Source organism: Pseudophryne corroboree, chromosome 1 (genome assembly GCF_028390025.1).
Source record: "Pseudophryne corroboree isolate aPseCor3 chromosome 1, aPseCor3.hap2, whole genome shotgun sequence".
Classification (NCBI taxonomy): domain Eukaryota; kingdom Metazoa; phylum Chordata; class Amphibia; order Anura; family Myobatrachidae; genus Pseudophryne; species Pseudophryne corroboree.
In genome coordinates, this window is record NC_086444.1 from 1,069,347,808 (window position 1) to 1,069,365,607 (window position 17,800).

Consider the following 17,800-nt stretch of genomic DNA (forward strand, 5'->3'; position numbering starts at 1 on the left):
GCTGTTTCCAGGGAAGCAATAGTGATAGCAACTACGCCTCATCTGAGTAAGGGTCATTGTGTTTACGTCTATATAAAAAAAAAAAATGTAGAGGGGCGTGGCCTGACCTGCATCCTGTGTGGACGTGCCTGCAATAGCTCCTGCCGGCCCTGCACCCAAAGTGCATATTCCCCAGACCTCCCACGCTGATTTGCACCCCCTGGCGAGTGCCCACCGCGCCCAGCACCCGAGGAGGCTGGAGAGGTGCCCCCGGGCACTATTTAATTGTTGAGGCCTCCGCTCCGTCCCGGGACCTCGAGTTTGGGGCCTACCCGGGAGCGAGCTCCGGGACCGGAACGCGGCCGCGCCGGGTCCCCTGGCGGCTCCCCCACACAAGTAAGCCGGCTCATTCTAAGCCCCTCTCTTGCCCCAGACCATCGGGGACGGCGGCGGGGATCAGACTCCCGCTCCCTGCCCTCCGGAGCCGCGGCTGCGGCCTCCTCCCGACTGCACCCACTCCGGCGGCGGCCATCTTGCTACACCCGGCCCACCGGTCACCTGCACACCCCTGCCCCTACGAGCCAGCCCTGCCTCCCCTGAGACCCCTTCTAACACAAATACTCCCTCAGCAGGGAGAGAGAGGGGTCTGCTGCCGCTTTTGAAGCCCCCGGGAGTTGAGGCCTACATCAGCACCAGGATCCGGGGCCTAAAGTAGCTGCATACACCCGCTGCGGAGCCCTGCCAGTGTGGAGGCCTGTTGGAGCCACCTATCTCCCCCAGCAGCTGTGGATAGCCTGGTTACCTCTCTGTGCCCCCCCTTCATACTCCCCGACCAGGCGCAATACCGTGGGGGCATCCCAGGAGGGGTGAGTGTTTGCCCAGGAGGGCACTGCCTGCCTGACACCTATGACATTGAGCTATCAGCTGTTGTCTGTATACCTGGCTCCCCCCTCTCCCTTGCTCGCTGGAGACCTGCCCTTCGGCACTGCTGGAGGGTTATGACCGGTCGCCGGACCTCTGCTGATGCCGTTCTTCTGATGTAGTCCAGAACGTTCACACACCACCACCTTTGAACCCTCTGCTTACCTAACCTCCATCATATAGTCTCCGGGACCCATCGCTTCAGAATGGCGCCGAAAAAGGTTAAAGCGGTGCTTCCTCCTAGAGTATCTTTGCCGTCTCAGAAAGCAGCTTCTGCCCCCTCTACTGCACGGAAGTCCCCAATAGCCACCTCCGCGTCATACCCTCCCTGCAGACCTGCTTCTGTTCCGGGGTTCGACCCAGACTCTGACTCCCCTCTCACGGTCAAAACGCTGTATCAGGCTCTAACAGCGTTTAAAACAGAGCTGACTCAGGATCTCACAGCGGCCGTCCGAGAGGTCAAGACAGAACTGCATGCTATAGGGGAACGCACAGACCATCTGGAACGGAAAGTCGAGGAATTGGTCTCGTCCCATAATGACCTCATAGCGGCCCATGATCAACAGCAGAATGACCTGGAGGCATTCAAACTCAAGATGGCGGATATCGAGGACAGATCTCGGCGCAATAATATCAAGATCCGAGGCATTCCCGACTCCGTGCAAAACTCCGAGCTAGAAGACTACGCCACCGCGCTATTTAGGAAGCTCTTGCCCAGGGCTGACCCCAGGGAGCTGCTTATAGACAGGATTCACAGACTACCTAAACCACGCTCTGTTCCCCCCTCGCTTCCACGAGATACGCTCATGAGAGTGCACTTTTTCACGACGAAAGAACGCATTCTAAAGGCGGCAAGGGATGCGGATTCTGCCGCGCTTGGTGGATTACAGCTCTTTCCGGATTTCTCGGCTTTGACTTTGGCTAAAAGACGTTCGTTTCTTCCTGTTACCCTGACGCTTCGTGACCAAGAGATCAATTATAGATGGGGCTTTCCGGTGAAGCTCATCATCTTCTATGACAACAAATCCTACACGGTCGCCTCACTGGACGCTGGAGTCAAGCTGCTATTGGAGTGGGATATTGCTGTCGAGCTGCCGCCTGGATCCAAGAAACAGTCAACCCTCCAATCGGAGTGGATCGTCGCCTAAAGTCGTCATTGTAAACTTGGGCCTTGTATGTGGACGTTATGATGTTCTGTTCTAACAGATAGGTCTTGGCCTTTCGTCTAGATGCGGACACGTGAGTCACCACGTTAGTAGTTGTAATGCTGGAGTCCCGGCTCCGTGCCCATGGTTTAGTTCATTAGTGTGTGCGTATATGTTATCTGTGGTCCTTACATGGTTGGTAGGAATATTTGTATCTGTACATGTCTCTTTTTTCTTCTTCTCTTTCCCTTCATCTAGGTTCATTGGTGGTGGTGGCGTTAGGCCACATGTTCCCCCTCGTTAATGTACTACTGCATTTTTTTGTTTTCCTTGCAGTAGTTACACCGACCCGATGTACTGGGTCGTTTTGGTTTGTCCTCACCCTTTCTTCCCTCGTTATTCCCTCCCCCCCCCCCCCCCCCCCCTCTCACGAGACACTAATTGTATGAGACAAAATAATTTCATATTTGTATACAGTAATATCTCACTACTCATGGCGTGCTTTGGATCGCCTCGATGATCCAGGTTCTGTCCATGAACGTTAAGGGGTTAAACTCCCCTAATAAGCGAAGGCTAGCATTGGACTATTTTGCTAGGCACAAGGCAGATGTTATTGCGCTGCAGGAGACGCACTTTTCGTCCTTAGCGCCCCCTACGTTTAAAGACCACAGGTTCCCTATCGGTTATTTTGCAAACGTCCCCTTTAAGAGGAATGGTGTAGCTATATTGTTTAAAAACTCTGTTTCCTTCACTTTACACTCGCAAGTTGCCGATAAAAATGGCCGTTATCTCATCTTGAGTGGCCTTTTAAATGACAAACCTGTTACCTTGGTCTCAGCCTATGCCCCTAACTCAAACCAAGTGGCCTTTTTGCGTAAGCTATGTTTGGCTATCCAGAGGAACCGTACAGGCTCGCTCCTTCTCATGGGGGACTTTAATCTGGTTCTTGACCCTAGATTGGACAGGTCTCCCAGGCCTTCCCCCTCTCCATTAGCCTCCTCTAACGCCCCATCCTTAGCCTTCCGTAACCTCTTGGCTGAATTTGACCTCTACGATATATGGCGAGTGCAAAACCCAACGGGCCGTGAGTACACATACTATTCTCCCGTTCACAACTCCTATTCCCGTATTGATTTTCTGTTTTCTGATAAATGGACCCTCCAATTCACCAGATCTGCTGATATCCTCCCAATAACCTGGTCAGACCATGCCCCGCTGTTTCTCAAATGGGATCTTAATAGTCAACATGCCCCGCCCCGACCTTGGAGACTTTCTCCTCACTTACTGGCCAACCCCGTATCTAAAAAAATTATAGTAGACAGCATTACGTCCTACTTGGAATTTAATTCTCCTTCGGACACGTCCACTCTGAACTTCTGGTGCGCACTGAAAGCTGTAGCTAGAGGCGCGGCGATACAGGCAGGAGCCCACCTTAAGAAACTACATCAACAACGCTTGAATGATTTGGAGCGTAGATTAAAGGAACTGGAGGAGAAAAGTCAGGCTCGACCTTCGAGATCTCTCCAGAAAGAATTAGCTGATATTAGGTCCCAGCTTCAGACATTGCTCATGGTGCGCACCCAGGCCTCATTAAATAGGATGCGGCAGAAATTTTACCTTGCAGGGAATAGACCGGGAAAACTGCTTGCTCGTAAGCTTAGAGCGCAACAAGCTAGGAATAGAATTAAGCTTATTATGTCCCCAACAGGCACCAAAATATCTAACCCGTTGGAGATATCGAATCAGTTTGCTGACTTCTATTCCCAACTTTATAATCTCGCGACTGACCCTTCTACTCCGCAGCCCACTCTTCCCTCTATCAACACCTTCCTCGCTGATTTGAAACTTCCTTCCATTACCGACGACCAATTAGAAGTGCTGAATGCCCCTTGGTCCACCGCAGACACGTTAAGGGCGATCAAATCCCTCCCTAAAGGTAAAGCGCCAGGCCCAGATGGCTTTATAAATGATTTTTATGTGGCACTCCAGGACCTCCTGACTCCATCCCTGGTAACAGTTTATAATCAAATTACTTCTCAGGGCACGCTCCCAACGGAGATGCTGGAGGCTCGCATTGTCACGATCCCTAAAACAGGTAAGGACTTGACTTCTTGCCAGAACTACCGCCCTATTGCGCTGTTAAACGGTGACATTAAGATATATGCTAAATTAATAGCTCACCGACTGAACGCCCTCCTCCCCTCCTTGATCCACCCCGACCAGGTTGGATTTATCCCTGGTCGGCAAGCGTCTGATAATACCCGTAGAGTATTCAACCTCGTAGACTCTATAACCCGTGAACAGGGCCTCCTCCTGCTGTCCTTAGATGCGGAGAAGGCTTTCGACCGCATAAACTGGACCTACATACGGGAAGTATTATTGAAATTTGACCTCCGCGACCGCATCCTGTCATCCATATTAGCCCTGTATAGTTCGCCCTCGGCCCGGGTCTTTAGCAATGGCTTCCTCTCTTCCCCCTTCCCAATTTACAATGGCACGCGTCAGGGCTGCCCCCTCTCCCCTCTCATCTTTGTCCTGGCGATTGAGCCTCTGGCAGCTAAGATTCGGGCAGACCCACAATTTCCAGGACTCCACCTTGGCACGGTCCCCCATAAACTATGTTTATTTGCAGATGATGTTCTGCTATTTGTAACTGACCCCTGCACCTCACTCCCTCATTTACACGATATTTTAGATAGGTACTCTGCAGCGTCCTACTATAAATTAAACACAACTAAAACTGACTCCCTGCCGATAAACCTGTCCCATTCCATGGCCTCTTTGCGTACCAAATACCCTTACAATTGGCAAACAACCTCGATAAAGTATTTGGGTATTCACATCCCCCCGTCCTCCTCTTCTGTATTTGACGTTAACCTCCCCCCTTTACTGACTGCGCTACAACTGTCCACCAAATCGTGGCTCAATTATGAGATATCATGGCTGGGTCGCCTGGCCGCCTTTAAAATGTCGCTGCTTCCCAAACTAATGTTCCTGTTCCGCACAATTCCCTTTATATTCCCCAAGAAATACTTAGACAAGGCTACCAATATCCTCACCAAATATGTCTGGGCTTTGCGACCGCCTAAATTGTCCCGCGCCAGGATGTCACTACCTAGGAGAGTTGGTGGCCTCGACATGCCTAACCTTTCTCTATACCAAGAAGCTTCCCTCTTGGCTCAGATTAAAGCTATCACTAGTGATACACACTCGGAGTGGACGTGTCTAGAGGAACTAACCTGCCCCAGGTTCCCCTTAAAGGACCTCTTTTGGCTACCTAAACCCATGCGACCCTCGGACCTACGCCTCCTCCCCTCAACCCGAGCCACTCTACAGGTCTGGGATAAACTGACCATCGGCTTATCATCTCCCCTCTATACATTGCCACAAATTTCCCTACGTACAGTAACCGCCCTAATCCCTAACCTTAATTTGTCAGGCTGGCGTTCTAGAGGGATCGGCCTACTGGGAGACCTGCTCAACGGGCCCGTGCTTAGCTCCTTCTCTACCATCCAAGAACGCTTTGCCTTACCTGAATCTGAGAGGCTCAGATACTATCAAATACAACATTGGTGGACCAGTCTACGTCTTACCCCTTCCCCAATGCACCCTACTATGTCTCAGGCCTTGGGTCGTCTCTCTAGGGACGCTTCGGCTGGTGAGATCTCCTTTTGGTACAAGACACTACTTGCATTAGCTCCCGTTCTTAAAACTAGAGCCCAGAACAGGTGGGAGGTAGACATTGGTTGTACCCTTACCGAATCCCAATGGCAACATATCTTTATGTCATCATTTACTATGTCCAAATGCTTAAACCATTCCGAGATGCACGTCAAGTTATTGCATAGACTATACCTCACACCCGATAGGCTGCACACGATTTGGCCTACATGCTCGAAGTATTGCTGGCGTCTATGTGGTGAGGTGGGCCACCTTTTCCATATCTTTTGGACCTGTCCTTTTATTAAGCCGTACTGGGTCGAGGTGTTTGGGCTAATTAATAAAGTACTGGGTCTCACCCTGTCCCCCACCCCCCTCATCGCTTTACTAAATGTCTATCCGCGTTCCGTGGGTGCCAATTTACAATATGTTTTAGGCCACATTTGCCTTGCAGCCCGGGCGGCACTGGCTCAGAATTGGAAACAATCCATACCCCCCCCCCCCCCCTTAATGAAAGTCATACACAAAATTCAGAAACAATTCCTGATGGAGACTGAGTATATGTCTTGCTCCCTCTCTACCAAATCCCCTCTAATGCGTTGGAAGCCTTGGCTGCTTTTTACCACGGAGGGTGAGGGTGCCAACTTGGTACGGCGATCTCCCTCCCCGGACATCCACCCCCACACCCCTCCCCTAGATGGAGACACCTCCTCTCCCTGAGCCTGGGACCGCCCGGCGATCTCGGTTGCAATATGCATTAATGTGGAATCATCGTTTCTTTCCATTCTGTACGCCCTACTGCATTACGTCCAGTGTACAAACGTCTGATCGATTTTGAAAAGTATGTATAAGTATACAAATTGTCTCTCTTATGTATTTACTGCTCCCCCTTCCCCCCCCCCTCCCCTTTTCTTATTTCTGTACCCCTGTTTTGCATAACAAAAAATCTGAATAAAAATTATTGATGAAAAAAAAAAATGTACACTGTATAAGCATAACAGGATACTTTATAATAGATGTATTTAGAACTGGCAATGCTGCCGTACTAATGACCGGTTATTACCCCAGTGTTCTCAATCAAGGATAAAGTTCCCATTTACGTTTCTGTAACCTTTCTGTAAGCCATGCTTATGATTAATGACCTTCAGTTTTGACCCTGTTTTGAAAAACCCTCATCCCATTTATGTTCTGCTTGTTAACACATTTACTTTTCTGGAACAGTTAGTACCATGCTGAGCAGCAGCAACCAAAACACGAAAAATCAAGAATTTATGCAACAGCCAATATTTTATGGTTCTAATCTTAAAAGCAACATTGATTTTCTCATTTCTTTGAAGTGTAAAACAACCCTGACCTTATTTATGTCTCTGTGACTGGTGGAATGCCTGGTACTCTGTATCTCCATCATTGGAAAGGTTATGATGAATGCGATGATTCTGTATGAGCCTTTGTGTGCCTTTTGCTTTCATTTGCATTTCAAATGGGATGCATCTAATAATGGGATCTCTTGTAAAGGTCACAAGGATGAACACTGTGATAACCAACAAAATAAAAGTCTTGGTGGTATTTGATAACTCGGTAACTGACATTCCGCTAATCTGATTGAGCTGTATGAAGATGATTTATTGGAGAAAAAATACAGAAGTAAAATGACAGATTTTGCATGATGTTTTATAATTATACAGTTTCACGGGCAAGGTTATCAGGGGGCGGTTGTGGCTTCATATATACAGTATGAAAGATCACCCTGTACTATCAGTATTCCTTGATGGCTGGTTGTTAATGTAGAAAGAAAAGGCATGTATAACTGACAGCTGTCAGGCACCAGTAACCCCACAAAAAAACACCCTCCCCAAACACCCTGGAAATGTTGGACGATAAAAACTCTTTACAGATATGTCAGTACATCCCCAACCGCAGGAACCTTTCAAAATAAAGTTTGGATGGGTTAGCGGTTGCCATTGTTCATTCTTTCAATGGTTCATTCTTGCAGTACGATTTTTAACATTCTGATAAAAAGGTGAAAGGAAATGAAGTGGTGAAAGAAGGATCACGGTAGAGTACTTTTTGTGCAGTCCTTTATCCTTTTCACATTTTTACTTTAACATTAAATGACAGAAGTTTCCTCATACAACTAGCTCCATCACGCCCCGTGATGCGAGGCACCCGGCTTAATTGAGCTTCTAGGTGTCAGAAAATTATTTCTGGTCGCAATGTGATGTGTCTAACACGCACCAGGAGACTGTGCTGATTAATTTGATATGCAACACTTCTATATCTTTGTGTGAATGATGCTGTATACGAAGCACAACCGAACTTGACATGGAATAAAGCCACTGCCGCTACGTTGTAGCACACTGTATGTAGATTCAGCGACTCGGTCGCACACAGATATACAAGTGTTGCATATCGAATGAATCACCTCTTGTTGCGTTGAATACCCCTTTCTCACTACCTTTACAAATCCCAGGCTTTTGCATGTGAACGCTCATCAACCCGAGATTTTGTTAGGTGTGAATGCAAACTACCCAAGATGAAGTTCCGGGTCCCCAACCCTGCTGTTTTTCAGGGTCGGGGCTGAGACCCGAGAGTATGCTGGCTTGCTGGACCCGGCAAATTCCCAGGTCACATGTCTGAAAAGGGGTATTAGTCGCATCACATTGCAACGAAGATGCATATTCTGGGAAAAAGACACAGGGAAGATGGTTTTGCGCTAGCAGAGTCGCAAGAGACCTGGCACACAGAGAGGGGCTGTTTGGCATGACTGCAGCAATGCTGTACACACACACACACACACACACACACACACACACACACACACACACACACACAATATTAACTGCAGTTCTATGTCATGCAGGGAGCTGCTACCCATGTCCTGAGACTGTTGATGTGAAGTGTAATTGTGGTAAGACTGTACTGACTGTTCCCTGCGGCAGAGAACGTAGCACCAAGCCGCCCCGGTGCAAGGAGGTGTGCAGGTAAGTAGAAGCAGTGAATGTGCTTCATATAGCAAGCATCCCTTTATATAGTGACTGTATATGCTGCTTATTTGGCACAAATATAATATTTCACATTATTTCCTAACAAATAAAAATGAATAAACTAGAACTGTGTTTGCAGCAGCCTTGTGTAGGGTGCACTATACAGTGACAACACACAATGCAGAACCTGTGTCATGGTGGTAGGTAGCATTTATTGAAAGAAAAATGGTTCCTGTTTTTTTTATTTTATAGTTTTGCATTTTTTTGTCTTTATCTGGCATAAGTGCTTTATGTATAACACTGATTTACATGTCTCCATCATTTAGCCACCCATCTACTTGCCACCATGAGGTCAGAGAACGGCACAGATGCCACTTTGGTCCATGTCCTCCATGTCGGCAGATTTGTCAGAATTCTTTGAAGAAGTGTGGTCACCTCTGCCCTATGGCCTGCCATGACGAGGCTCTTGTTAAACAGAAAGGCCTGGTAAGACATTAATCAGTGGAAATTTTTGTGATAGACTTTAAAGGCAAACTGAATTTTTCACCATTTAGCCAAGCTGAGCCGCGAATCGCAGTGTGTGTGAGCCTGATCCTGATCAGCTGGGACCTGTACATTCATTTTTATATTTACTGTTCACCTTCCTTGTAGATGTTTGTTTGGGACTTTCACATATTTATGTGTTCTACTTTTTACTTTGATGTTTTCATCTTTGATTGCGTATTGTACTATGATTACACCATAATCTGCTTTCTTGTGGCTTGTTCGTGTTCTCTCTGATTTTAACCTTATCTGAATCATGTAATGATGGAATGTACTAAGTATACATATGTTTTTTGTAATGTGGCTGTACTGTTAGAAGTGGCTTCTCTTATGGTAAGGTTCATTGTGTTTTTCCTTTATTTATATGTACACCCCCTGAATATACTCATGGGTACTCTGTGTGTGTGTGTGTGTGTGTGTGTGTGTGTGTGTGTGTGTGTGTGTGTGTGTGTGTGTGTGTGTGTGTGTGTGTGTACTTGTCTTTTGATGATATTTTGTTCTTCTATTTTTTCTATTTAATACTAATAATCTGCTCCGGTCTTTAAACTATTATAGAGATCAGACAATAAAACGGGCTGTCACAAATCTCTAATTTGGCTCTTACACCAAACACGTGCTGTTCCTTTTTGCTTTGCTGAAAAATTGGAGCAGTGTGTAATTTGGCAACACATTTAGGTAGTCAGCTGAAATGAGGTCCAGGCTCATGCTGAGCAGTTTAGCAGTACCTGTTAGTAAGGGGTTCTAATACCAAAATCATTTTGTAATCTGGTGATTTTGGGATTACCAGCACCAAATCTCTGGATCATGTGATTGTAAGAAAGGGAACAAGGAGCTCATGATATTAAAGTTTCTGACTTTGCAGATGACCTTTTGTTGTACTTTAGTAAGCTTCGGACGGCTTTATATGGGCTGATAAACACCCTTGCATTTCTTTATTTAAATTGCAGCAGCCATTGGTTCTTGGAGGGGTTAACCTTTCTGGTTTTCAGGATTACGCCCTGGCGACTAATTATAGATATGTTTTGGATTGGACAGGAGGAGGCGATAACTATGTATACTGTGTAAGGATCTGAACCAGGTTTTTAGCCAACACATATACGCCTACTACACACATCTCCTAGCCAAATTTCCCCTGATTTGATTGTTAATCCCCTTCTCTGTATGCCTCGACATGCTTGGCGCACACTTCGTAGAAGACTTGGCCTGCGCTTTCCTTACTCCTTCTGTCTACCTTTAATATCGTAACTTGGAGTTTCGGAATGGGGAGGCTAATGCTGTGGTTCCATCTTGGCACTTCCAGTGCCTCAAATTAGTATATACATTTTTGAGTATTGATTTCTCTTCTGTCCTCACTTTGTTGCATCTCAAAGACAAGTGTCTTTCTCATGATTTCCCCCTACTTGCTTATTTCCAGGTTCACAGCTATATAACTTGTTTATTATCATGTTTAAAGTCTGCTGATTTGCTTTCTTGTGATGGTGCAGTAAGAAAGAGATCCCTAAACCTTTACCCCACATCGGTCATTTACTCCTATACTAGGTGGAGGTTAGAACTCACTATATTAACCATGGAGATGGACAAGTGGACTGACACCTTTCGATGGATGTGAAAGCAGTTATTGGGCTCTGTGATAAGTTAAATAAACAACTAGTTTCCTCTTCTTATGCAGAAATGCACCAGAAATTGCTTCACATGGCGTACTATACTCCTAAGCTGAAGTTTATCACAGGAGCATTTGATAATTCAAATTGTTTTAAATGCTCCACTACTGATGCAGCTATAATACACTGTATGTGGACATGTCGCGTGGAACAGACCTTTTGGACGGACGTCATAACCTACATCAATGGTGATCTAAGTATAAACTTTACGGTCAATATGACCTGGGCATTTTGGAACTACAGTATTATACCCCAACAGTTCCTTGCACTTGTTTCAAAGATGTTCATTTACTTTTGGCACGTATAGCTGCAGCCTAAAAAAACCCCAATATTGTACCACTGGATAAATAAGGAACCTATCTCTATATCCCTTATGTTACCCTGTTTGGCATATTTATATCAAATAGATTGGATTGGATGTTCTATTGAAGTTGAGTGAAGGACTGAAAAAGTCTTTGCTATTTGGTTCCCTTATCTAGTTACACTACCACTGTCCACTAAGGATTACGTGAGGAAGGCAGTCGGGATGACCGCATGATAGAATACGGAGGTGGTATCAAGAGGGTCGGCCCCGTTTTAAGTCAGGCCACTTATGTCTACTGATGTACTTGATTCATATGCACTTTGCGCCTGGGATTTTGGGGCACTGTTAGCAGAATCTTATTGTATGTATGTATGTATGTATGTTTGTTTATTTATTTATTAACAGTTTCTTATATAGCGCAGCATATTCCGTTGCGCTTTTACAATTAGAACAACAGTAATAGAACAAAACTGGGTAAAAACAGACAGACATAGAGGTAGGAAGGCCCTTCTCGCAAGCTTACAATCTATAGATATGTTGATTTCTGTTCTGTATCTTCCTTATCTGACACTTTTTACGTGAATTTATTTAAAGTTATTCAATTATGTTTATTCCTGCACTAGTACCCTATGCAAGTAATTATGGTGATATGACAAAATATACTGTACAAGTTGGCAACTTTGTCTTTTGCTTCTAGGACTGATTTTTTAGTATTTAAAAGCTCCATGGTTTCCCATGAATTGAAGTCTTAATGATACCCCTTTCAGACATATTGTACACCCTGGCAAATACAGAGCTCCGACCCTGGTTTTTCCACACGTGTGTAACCCTGGTCCCAGCTAAGTGAAGTCATTTAAAGGGAATGCTCTAATGCTATCCTCTGCCGCTGATGAGGTCGTCTGTGGCAGCCCCGAACAGCCAATTCACTCCTCCTAAGCGCAGTCGGGTATGATCCTGTCGCACATATGCAGGACCCGGTTCGCCTCGGCGTGCTCCATCACATTCCCTGTTTTTTGCCTATGTGTGAAAGGGATATTTTCAATATTAACGGGTGGGGTTTTTTCTCAAAAATGGATGTCAGTAATTTTTATTTTTTTTTGGTACTTTCTCTATTTGATTTCTATGTTCTTTATTGGAAAATATACAGTCTTTACTATGATGTTTTTTCTCATACGTCCTAGATGATGCTGGGGTCTACTTCATGACCAGGAGCCATGGGCACTCTTAAGACTTTTCAATGGGTGTGAACTGGCTCCTCCCTCTATGCCCCTCCTCCAGACCTCAGTTTTAGAAATGTGCCCAGGCAGACTGGATGCACTCTAGGGGAGCTCTACTGAGCTTCTCTGAAAAGACTTATGTTAGGTTTTTTGTTTTCAGGGAGAACTGCTGGCAACAGTCTCCCTGCTTCGTGGGACTGAGGGGGCAGAAGTAGGAACCAACTTCCTGAAGAGTTTCATGGCTTTGCTTCTGGCTGACAGGACACCATTAGCTCCTGAAGGGTACTGAATGCTAGCCATGTCTAGATGCTCACTCCCATAGCACGCCGTCACCCCCCTCACAGAGCCAGAAGTCAGAAGACAGGTGAGGAGAAGAAGACAGATCTTCTATCAAGAAAAGTGACGGCTGAGCTACAGTGCGGCTGGTGGGAGCGCAGCGCGCCATTGCTTCCCACACACACAGGCACTGCAGGGCGCGGGGGGGGGGCGCCCTGGGCAGCAAAAACACCTCTATAAACTGGCAAAAGGGTGGCATAAGATGCCCAGGCACAGCCCTACCCCCGCCAGTATGAATATTATGAAAAGTTTCTGAGGTAAAAAGGGCGGAGCTTCTTCCTCAGGCAGCCAGCACACTGCTCAGTGCCATTTTCTCTCTCCTCAGGCTGCAGAGACATCGCTGGTCCTCCTTCACTTCTGACTACAAGTATCAGGGTGCAAAACAGGGGGGGCACAAGCGAATTTGGTGCTTTACAAGTGTGTTTTACTGTGTAAAAAGCGCTGCATGTCAGTGGGCATTCTGTGTTCTCAGGCATTAGATACTAGTGCTGGGGTTGTGAACTGGCTGCTCCTAAACTGTGTCCCTTTGACAGATTTGACTGTGGGTCTGTCCCCTATAAGTCCCAGTGTGTCTGTGTGTGTGTTGTAGAAGTGTGTAAAACATGTCAGAGGCAGGGAGTTCCTCCCCGGAGGAAACCATTTTAGGGACACAGAAGTGTAATGTGGTGGCGCTGCCGGCACACCAAGAGCCTGCATGGGTGAAAGAAATACGTGATAGTATGCATCATATCAATAGGAGATTAGAGAAGTCTGAATCTCATGCTGAGTGCTGGAGAAAATCTGTGGAGGATGTGATTTTTCAGGGCTCTGTTCTTTCATCCGCAGGCGACCCCTCTGGGTCACATAAGAGACCATTTGCGAATATTGTAAATACTGATACCGACACGGACATTGATTCTTGTGTCGACGATAGTGACTCCAGAGAAATAGATCATAAATTGGCAAAAAATTTACAATATATGATTGTGGCTATAAAGGAAGTTCTGGAAGTCACGGAAGCCACTCCTGTACCTCAGGCGAAGGCTTATTTCTATAAAGAAAAGAAATCTAAGGTCACTTTCCCTCCTTCCCACAAGCTTAATACACTCTTTGAAGGGATGTGGGTGAATCCCGAAAAAAAAAAAAAAATTGTATTCCCCAGAGAATTCAGATAGCTTATCCTTTCCCGGTGGAGGACAGGAAAAAATGGGAGTCACCCCCTGTGTCAGAAAGTGCACTGTCCAGGTTGACATAGAAGGTAATTCTCCCTGCACCTGGCACGGCTTCACTAAAAGAGCCGGCAGACCGAAAGATGGAAACTACATTGAAATCCATTTATGTTGCAAATGGTACGCTGCTCAGGCCCACAATTGCTTGCGCGTGGGTGAGTTGTGGTATTGAAAAATGGTCAGAAAGCGTGTCATCAGAAATTGACACGATTGATAAAGATGAGATACTCCTTAAGTAAGGGAATATCAAAGACGCTGCCGCATACATGCTAGAAGCGATGAAAGATATTGGACTCTTGAGTTCACAAGCCGCTACCATGGCAGTATCGGCTCGGCGGGCGTTGTGGATTCGCCAGTGGCACGCGGATGCAGATTCCAAAAGAAATATTGAGGCTCTCCCATATAAAGGTGAGGCCTTACTTGGCGATGGACTGGATGCGTTAGTCTCTGCGGCTTCTGCAGGTAAGTCGACATTTTTGCTCTCTGCGCCTGCACCGGCAAAAAAGACAAATAGAGGTTCTCCCTTCTTTGCGGGTAGGGGAAGGGGAAAGGGAAAGAAGTCCACAGCAGCTTCAGGTTCCCAGGAGCAGAAGTCTACCCCTACTTCTGCCAAATCTTCAGCATGACGCTGGGGCTCCTTTGCGGGAGGCCGCTCGGGTGGGGGCACGTCTCAAACTGTTCAGCCAAGGTTGGATTCTGTCTGGCCTGGATCCCTGGGTGTTGCAAATAGTGTCCCAGGGATACAAGCTGGAGTTTCAAGACGTTCCCCCATGCCGATTTTTCAAATCGACCTTGCCAGCTTCTCTTCCAGAAAGGGAAGCAGTAACGGCGGCAATCCAAAAATTGTCAGGATCAGGTCATAGTCCTGGTACCTTTGTCACAACAAGGGGAGGGGTTTTATTCAAGCCTTTTTGTAGTTCCGAAGCCGGACAGCTCGGTCAGACCGATCCTAAACCTGAAAAATCTGAATCTCTACTTGAAACGATTCAAGTTCAAAATGGAATCACTGAGGGCAGTGATTTCCAGTCTGGAGGAGGGGGACTACATGGTGTCTGTAGACATAAAAGATGCTTACCTGCATGTTCCCATTTATCCTCCTCACCAGGCTTATCTGAGATTCGCGGTTCAGGATTGCCATTACCAGTTCCAGACGTTACCTTTCGGTCTCTCCACGGCGCCGAAGGTATTCACCAAGGTGATGGCGGAGATGATGGTTCTCCTGCGTCAAAAAGGAGTCAATATAATTCCTTATCTAGACGATCTCCTGATAAAGGCGAGATCCAGGGAGCAGTTGTTACAAAACATCACACTCTCCCTGTCAATACTCCAACAACACGGTTGGATCATAAATTATCCAAAGCCACAGTTGGAACCGACGACAAGATTGTCTTTACTCGGGATGATTCTGGACACAGAAGTTCAGAGAGTATTTTTTCCGGTGGAAAAGGCTCTGGAAATCCAGAAAATGGTAAAACAGATATTGAAACCATCGAGTGTGTGGATCCATCAGTGCATTCGGTTGTAGGGGAAGATGGTGGCGGCCTACGAGGCCATACAGTTTGGCAGGTTCCATGCCAGGATATTCAGTGGGACCTGTTGGACAAGTGGTCGGGATCCCACCTACACATGCACCGTAAAATAATCCTGTCGTCAAAAGCCAGGATTTCGCTCCTGTGGTGGCTACACAGTTCGTACCTACTAGAGGGACGCAGGTTCGGGATTCAGGACTGGGTCCTTGTAACCACGGATGCAAGTCTCCGAGGCTGGGGAGCTGTCACTCAGGGGGAAAGCTTCCAAGGAAAATGGTCAAGTCAGGATGCCTACCTTCACATAAACTTGTTGGAATTGAGATCCATTTACAATGGCCTTCAACAAGCGGTACATCTTCTTCAAGATCATTTCGTGCAGATCCAGTCGGACGATGTAACAGCAGTCGCGTACATAAACAGGCAGGGCGGAATGAAAAGCAGAGCAGCAATGGCAGAGGTGACGAAGATCCTCCTCTGGGCAGAAAGACATGTAAAGGCTCTGTCGGCAATTTTCATTCCGGGAGTAGACAACTGGGAAGCAGACTTCCTCAGCAGACACGATCTCCATCCAGGAGAGTGGGGCCTCCACCAAGAAGTCTTCGCAGAGGTGACAAGTCTTTGGGGAGTTCCTCAAGTAGACATGATGGCATCTCGTCTCAACAATAAGCTTCAGAAATATTGTTCCAGGTCGAGAGACCCTCAATCAATAGCAGTGGATGCGCTAGTGGCCCAGTGGGTGTTCTGGTCAGTGTATGTCTTCCCTCAACATCCGCTGATCCCAAAGGTGCTCAGGATCATAAGGAGAACAAGAGTTCGAGCAATCTTCATTGCCCCAGACTGGCCAAGGAGGGCTTGGTACCCAGATCTTCAGGAGTTGCTCATAGAAGATCCTCGGCCTCTTCCTCTTCGCGAGGACCTGCTGCAGCAGGGGCCGTGCGTGTATCAAGACTTACTGCGGCTACGTTTGACGGCATGACTGTTGAGCGCCGGATCCTAGCCCATAAGGGTATTCCCAAGGAAGTCATCCCCACCCTTATTCAGGACAGGAAAGGAGTAACGTCAAAACATTACCACCGTATTTGGAGAAAATATGTGTCTTAGTGTGAATCCAAGATGGCTCCTACGGAAGAGTTTCCGTTGGGACATTTTCTCAATTTTCTGCAGGCTGGTGTGGAGGCAGGCCTCCGATTGGGGTCAATCAAGGTCCAGATTTCGGCCTTGTCAGTGTTCTTTCAAAAACAATTGGCCTCTCTTCCAGAGGTTCGGACCTTCGTTAAAGGGGTTCTGCACATCCAGCCTCCATTTGTGCCTCCAGTGGCACCATGGGACCTTAATGTGGTGTTGCAGTTTCTTCAATCGGATTGGTTTGAGCCTCTACAATAGATAGAGTTGAAGTTTCTCACTTGGAAAGTGGTGATGCTTTTGGCATTGACATCTGCACGGCGGGTGTCTGAGTTGGGGGCCTTGTCTGACAAGAGCCCTTACCTGATCTTCCATGAAGATAGGGCAGAGTTGATAACTCGTCAACATTTTCTTCCAAAGGTGGTTTCCTCTTTCCACATAAACCAACCTATTGTGGTGCCAGTAGTTACTGACACGTTCACTGAGTCAAAGTCTCTAGATGTGGTTAGAGCTTTGAAGATTTATGTCGCTAGAACAGCTCGAATATGGAAAACAGAGTCTTTGTTTGTCCTGTATGCTCCCAACAAGATTGGGTGTCCTGCTTCCAAGCAGACTATTGCGCGTTGGATCAGAAGTACGATTCAGCACGCACATACTACGGTTGGATTGCCGTTACCGACATCGGTGAAGGCCCATTCCACTAGGAAGGTGGTCTTATCCTGGGCGGCTGCCCGGGGGGGTCTTGGCATTGCAACTTTGCTGAGCAGCTACTTGGTCTGGGTCAAAAACATTTGCATAATTCTACAAGTTTGACACCTTGGCCGATGAAGACCCCAAGTTCGGTCAAACGGTGCTGCAGGGTCATCCACACTCTCCCGCCTGTACTGGAGCTTTGGTATAAAGCCCATGGTCATGGAGTGGACCCCAGCATCCTCTAGGACGTATGAGAAAACAGGATTTTGATACCTACCGGCAAATCCTTTTCTCCTAGTGTGTAGAGGATGCTGGGCGCCCGTCCCAGTGCGTACTTTACCTGCAGTTTTGTTTATTAGAGTTACACATGTTGTTTTTTATTAGTTTCAGCATGTTTGCTGTAATTGGTTCATGCCTGTTGGCGTGTGTTATCTTGAATGCCATGTTGTGCGGCATGGTTGAGGTGTGAGCTGGTATGTATCTCACCATTAGTATTAA

At 46.8% G+C, this 17,800-nt stretch overlaps 1 protein-coding gene across 1 annotated transcript in view; it reads left to right on the forward strand.

Moving 5' to 3' along the window:
- NFXL1 (nuclear transcription factor, X-box binding like 1) overlaps positions 1-17,800 on the forward strand; it is a 202,595-nt gene that overhangs the window by 104,338 nt on the left and 80,457 nt on the right. Inside the window, exons 13-14 of the mRNA XM_063920974.1 lie at positions 8,566-8,686; positions 9,016-9,175. Of these exons, the coding sequence (XP_063777044.1) occupies positions 8,566-8,686; positions 9,016-9,175 (281 nt within the window). The remainder of the gene's footprint in view (positions 1-8,565; positions 8,687-9,015; positions 9,176-17,800) is intronic.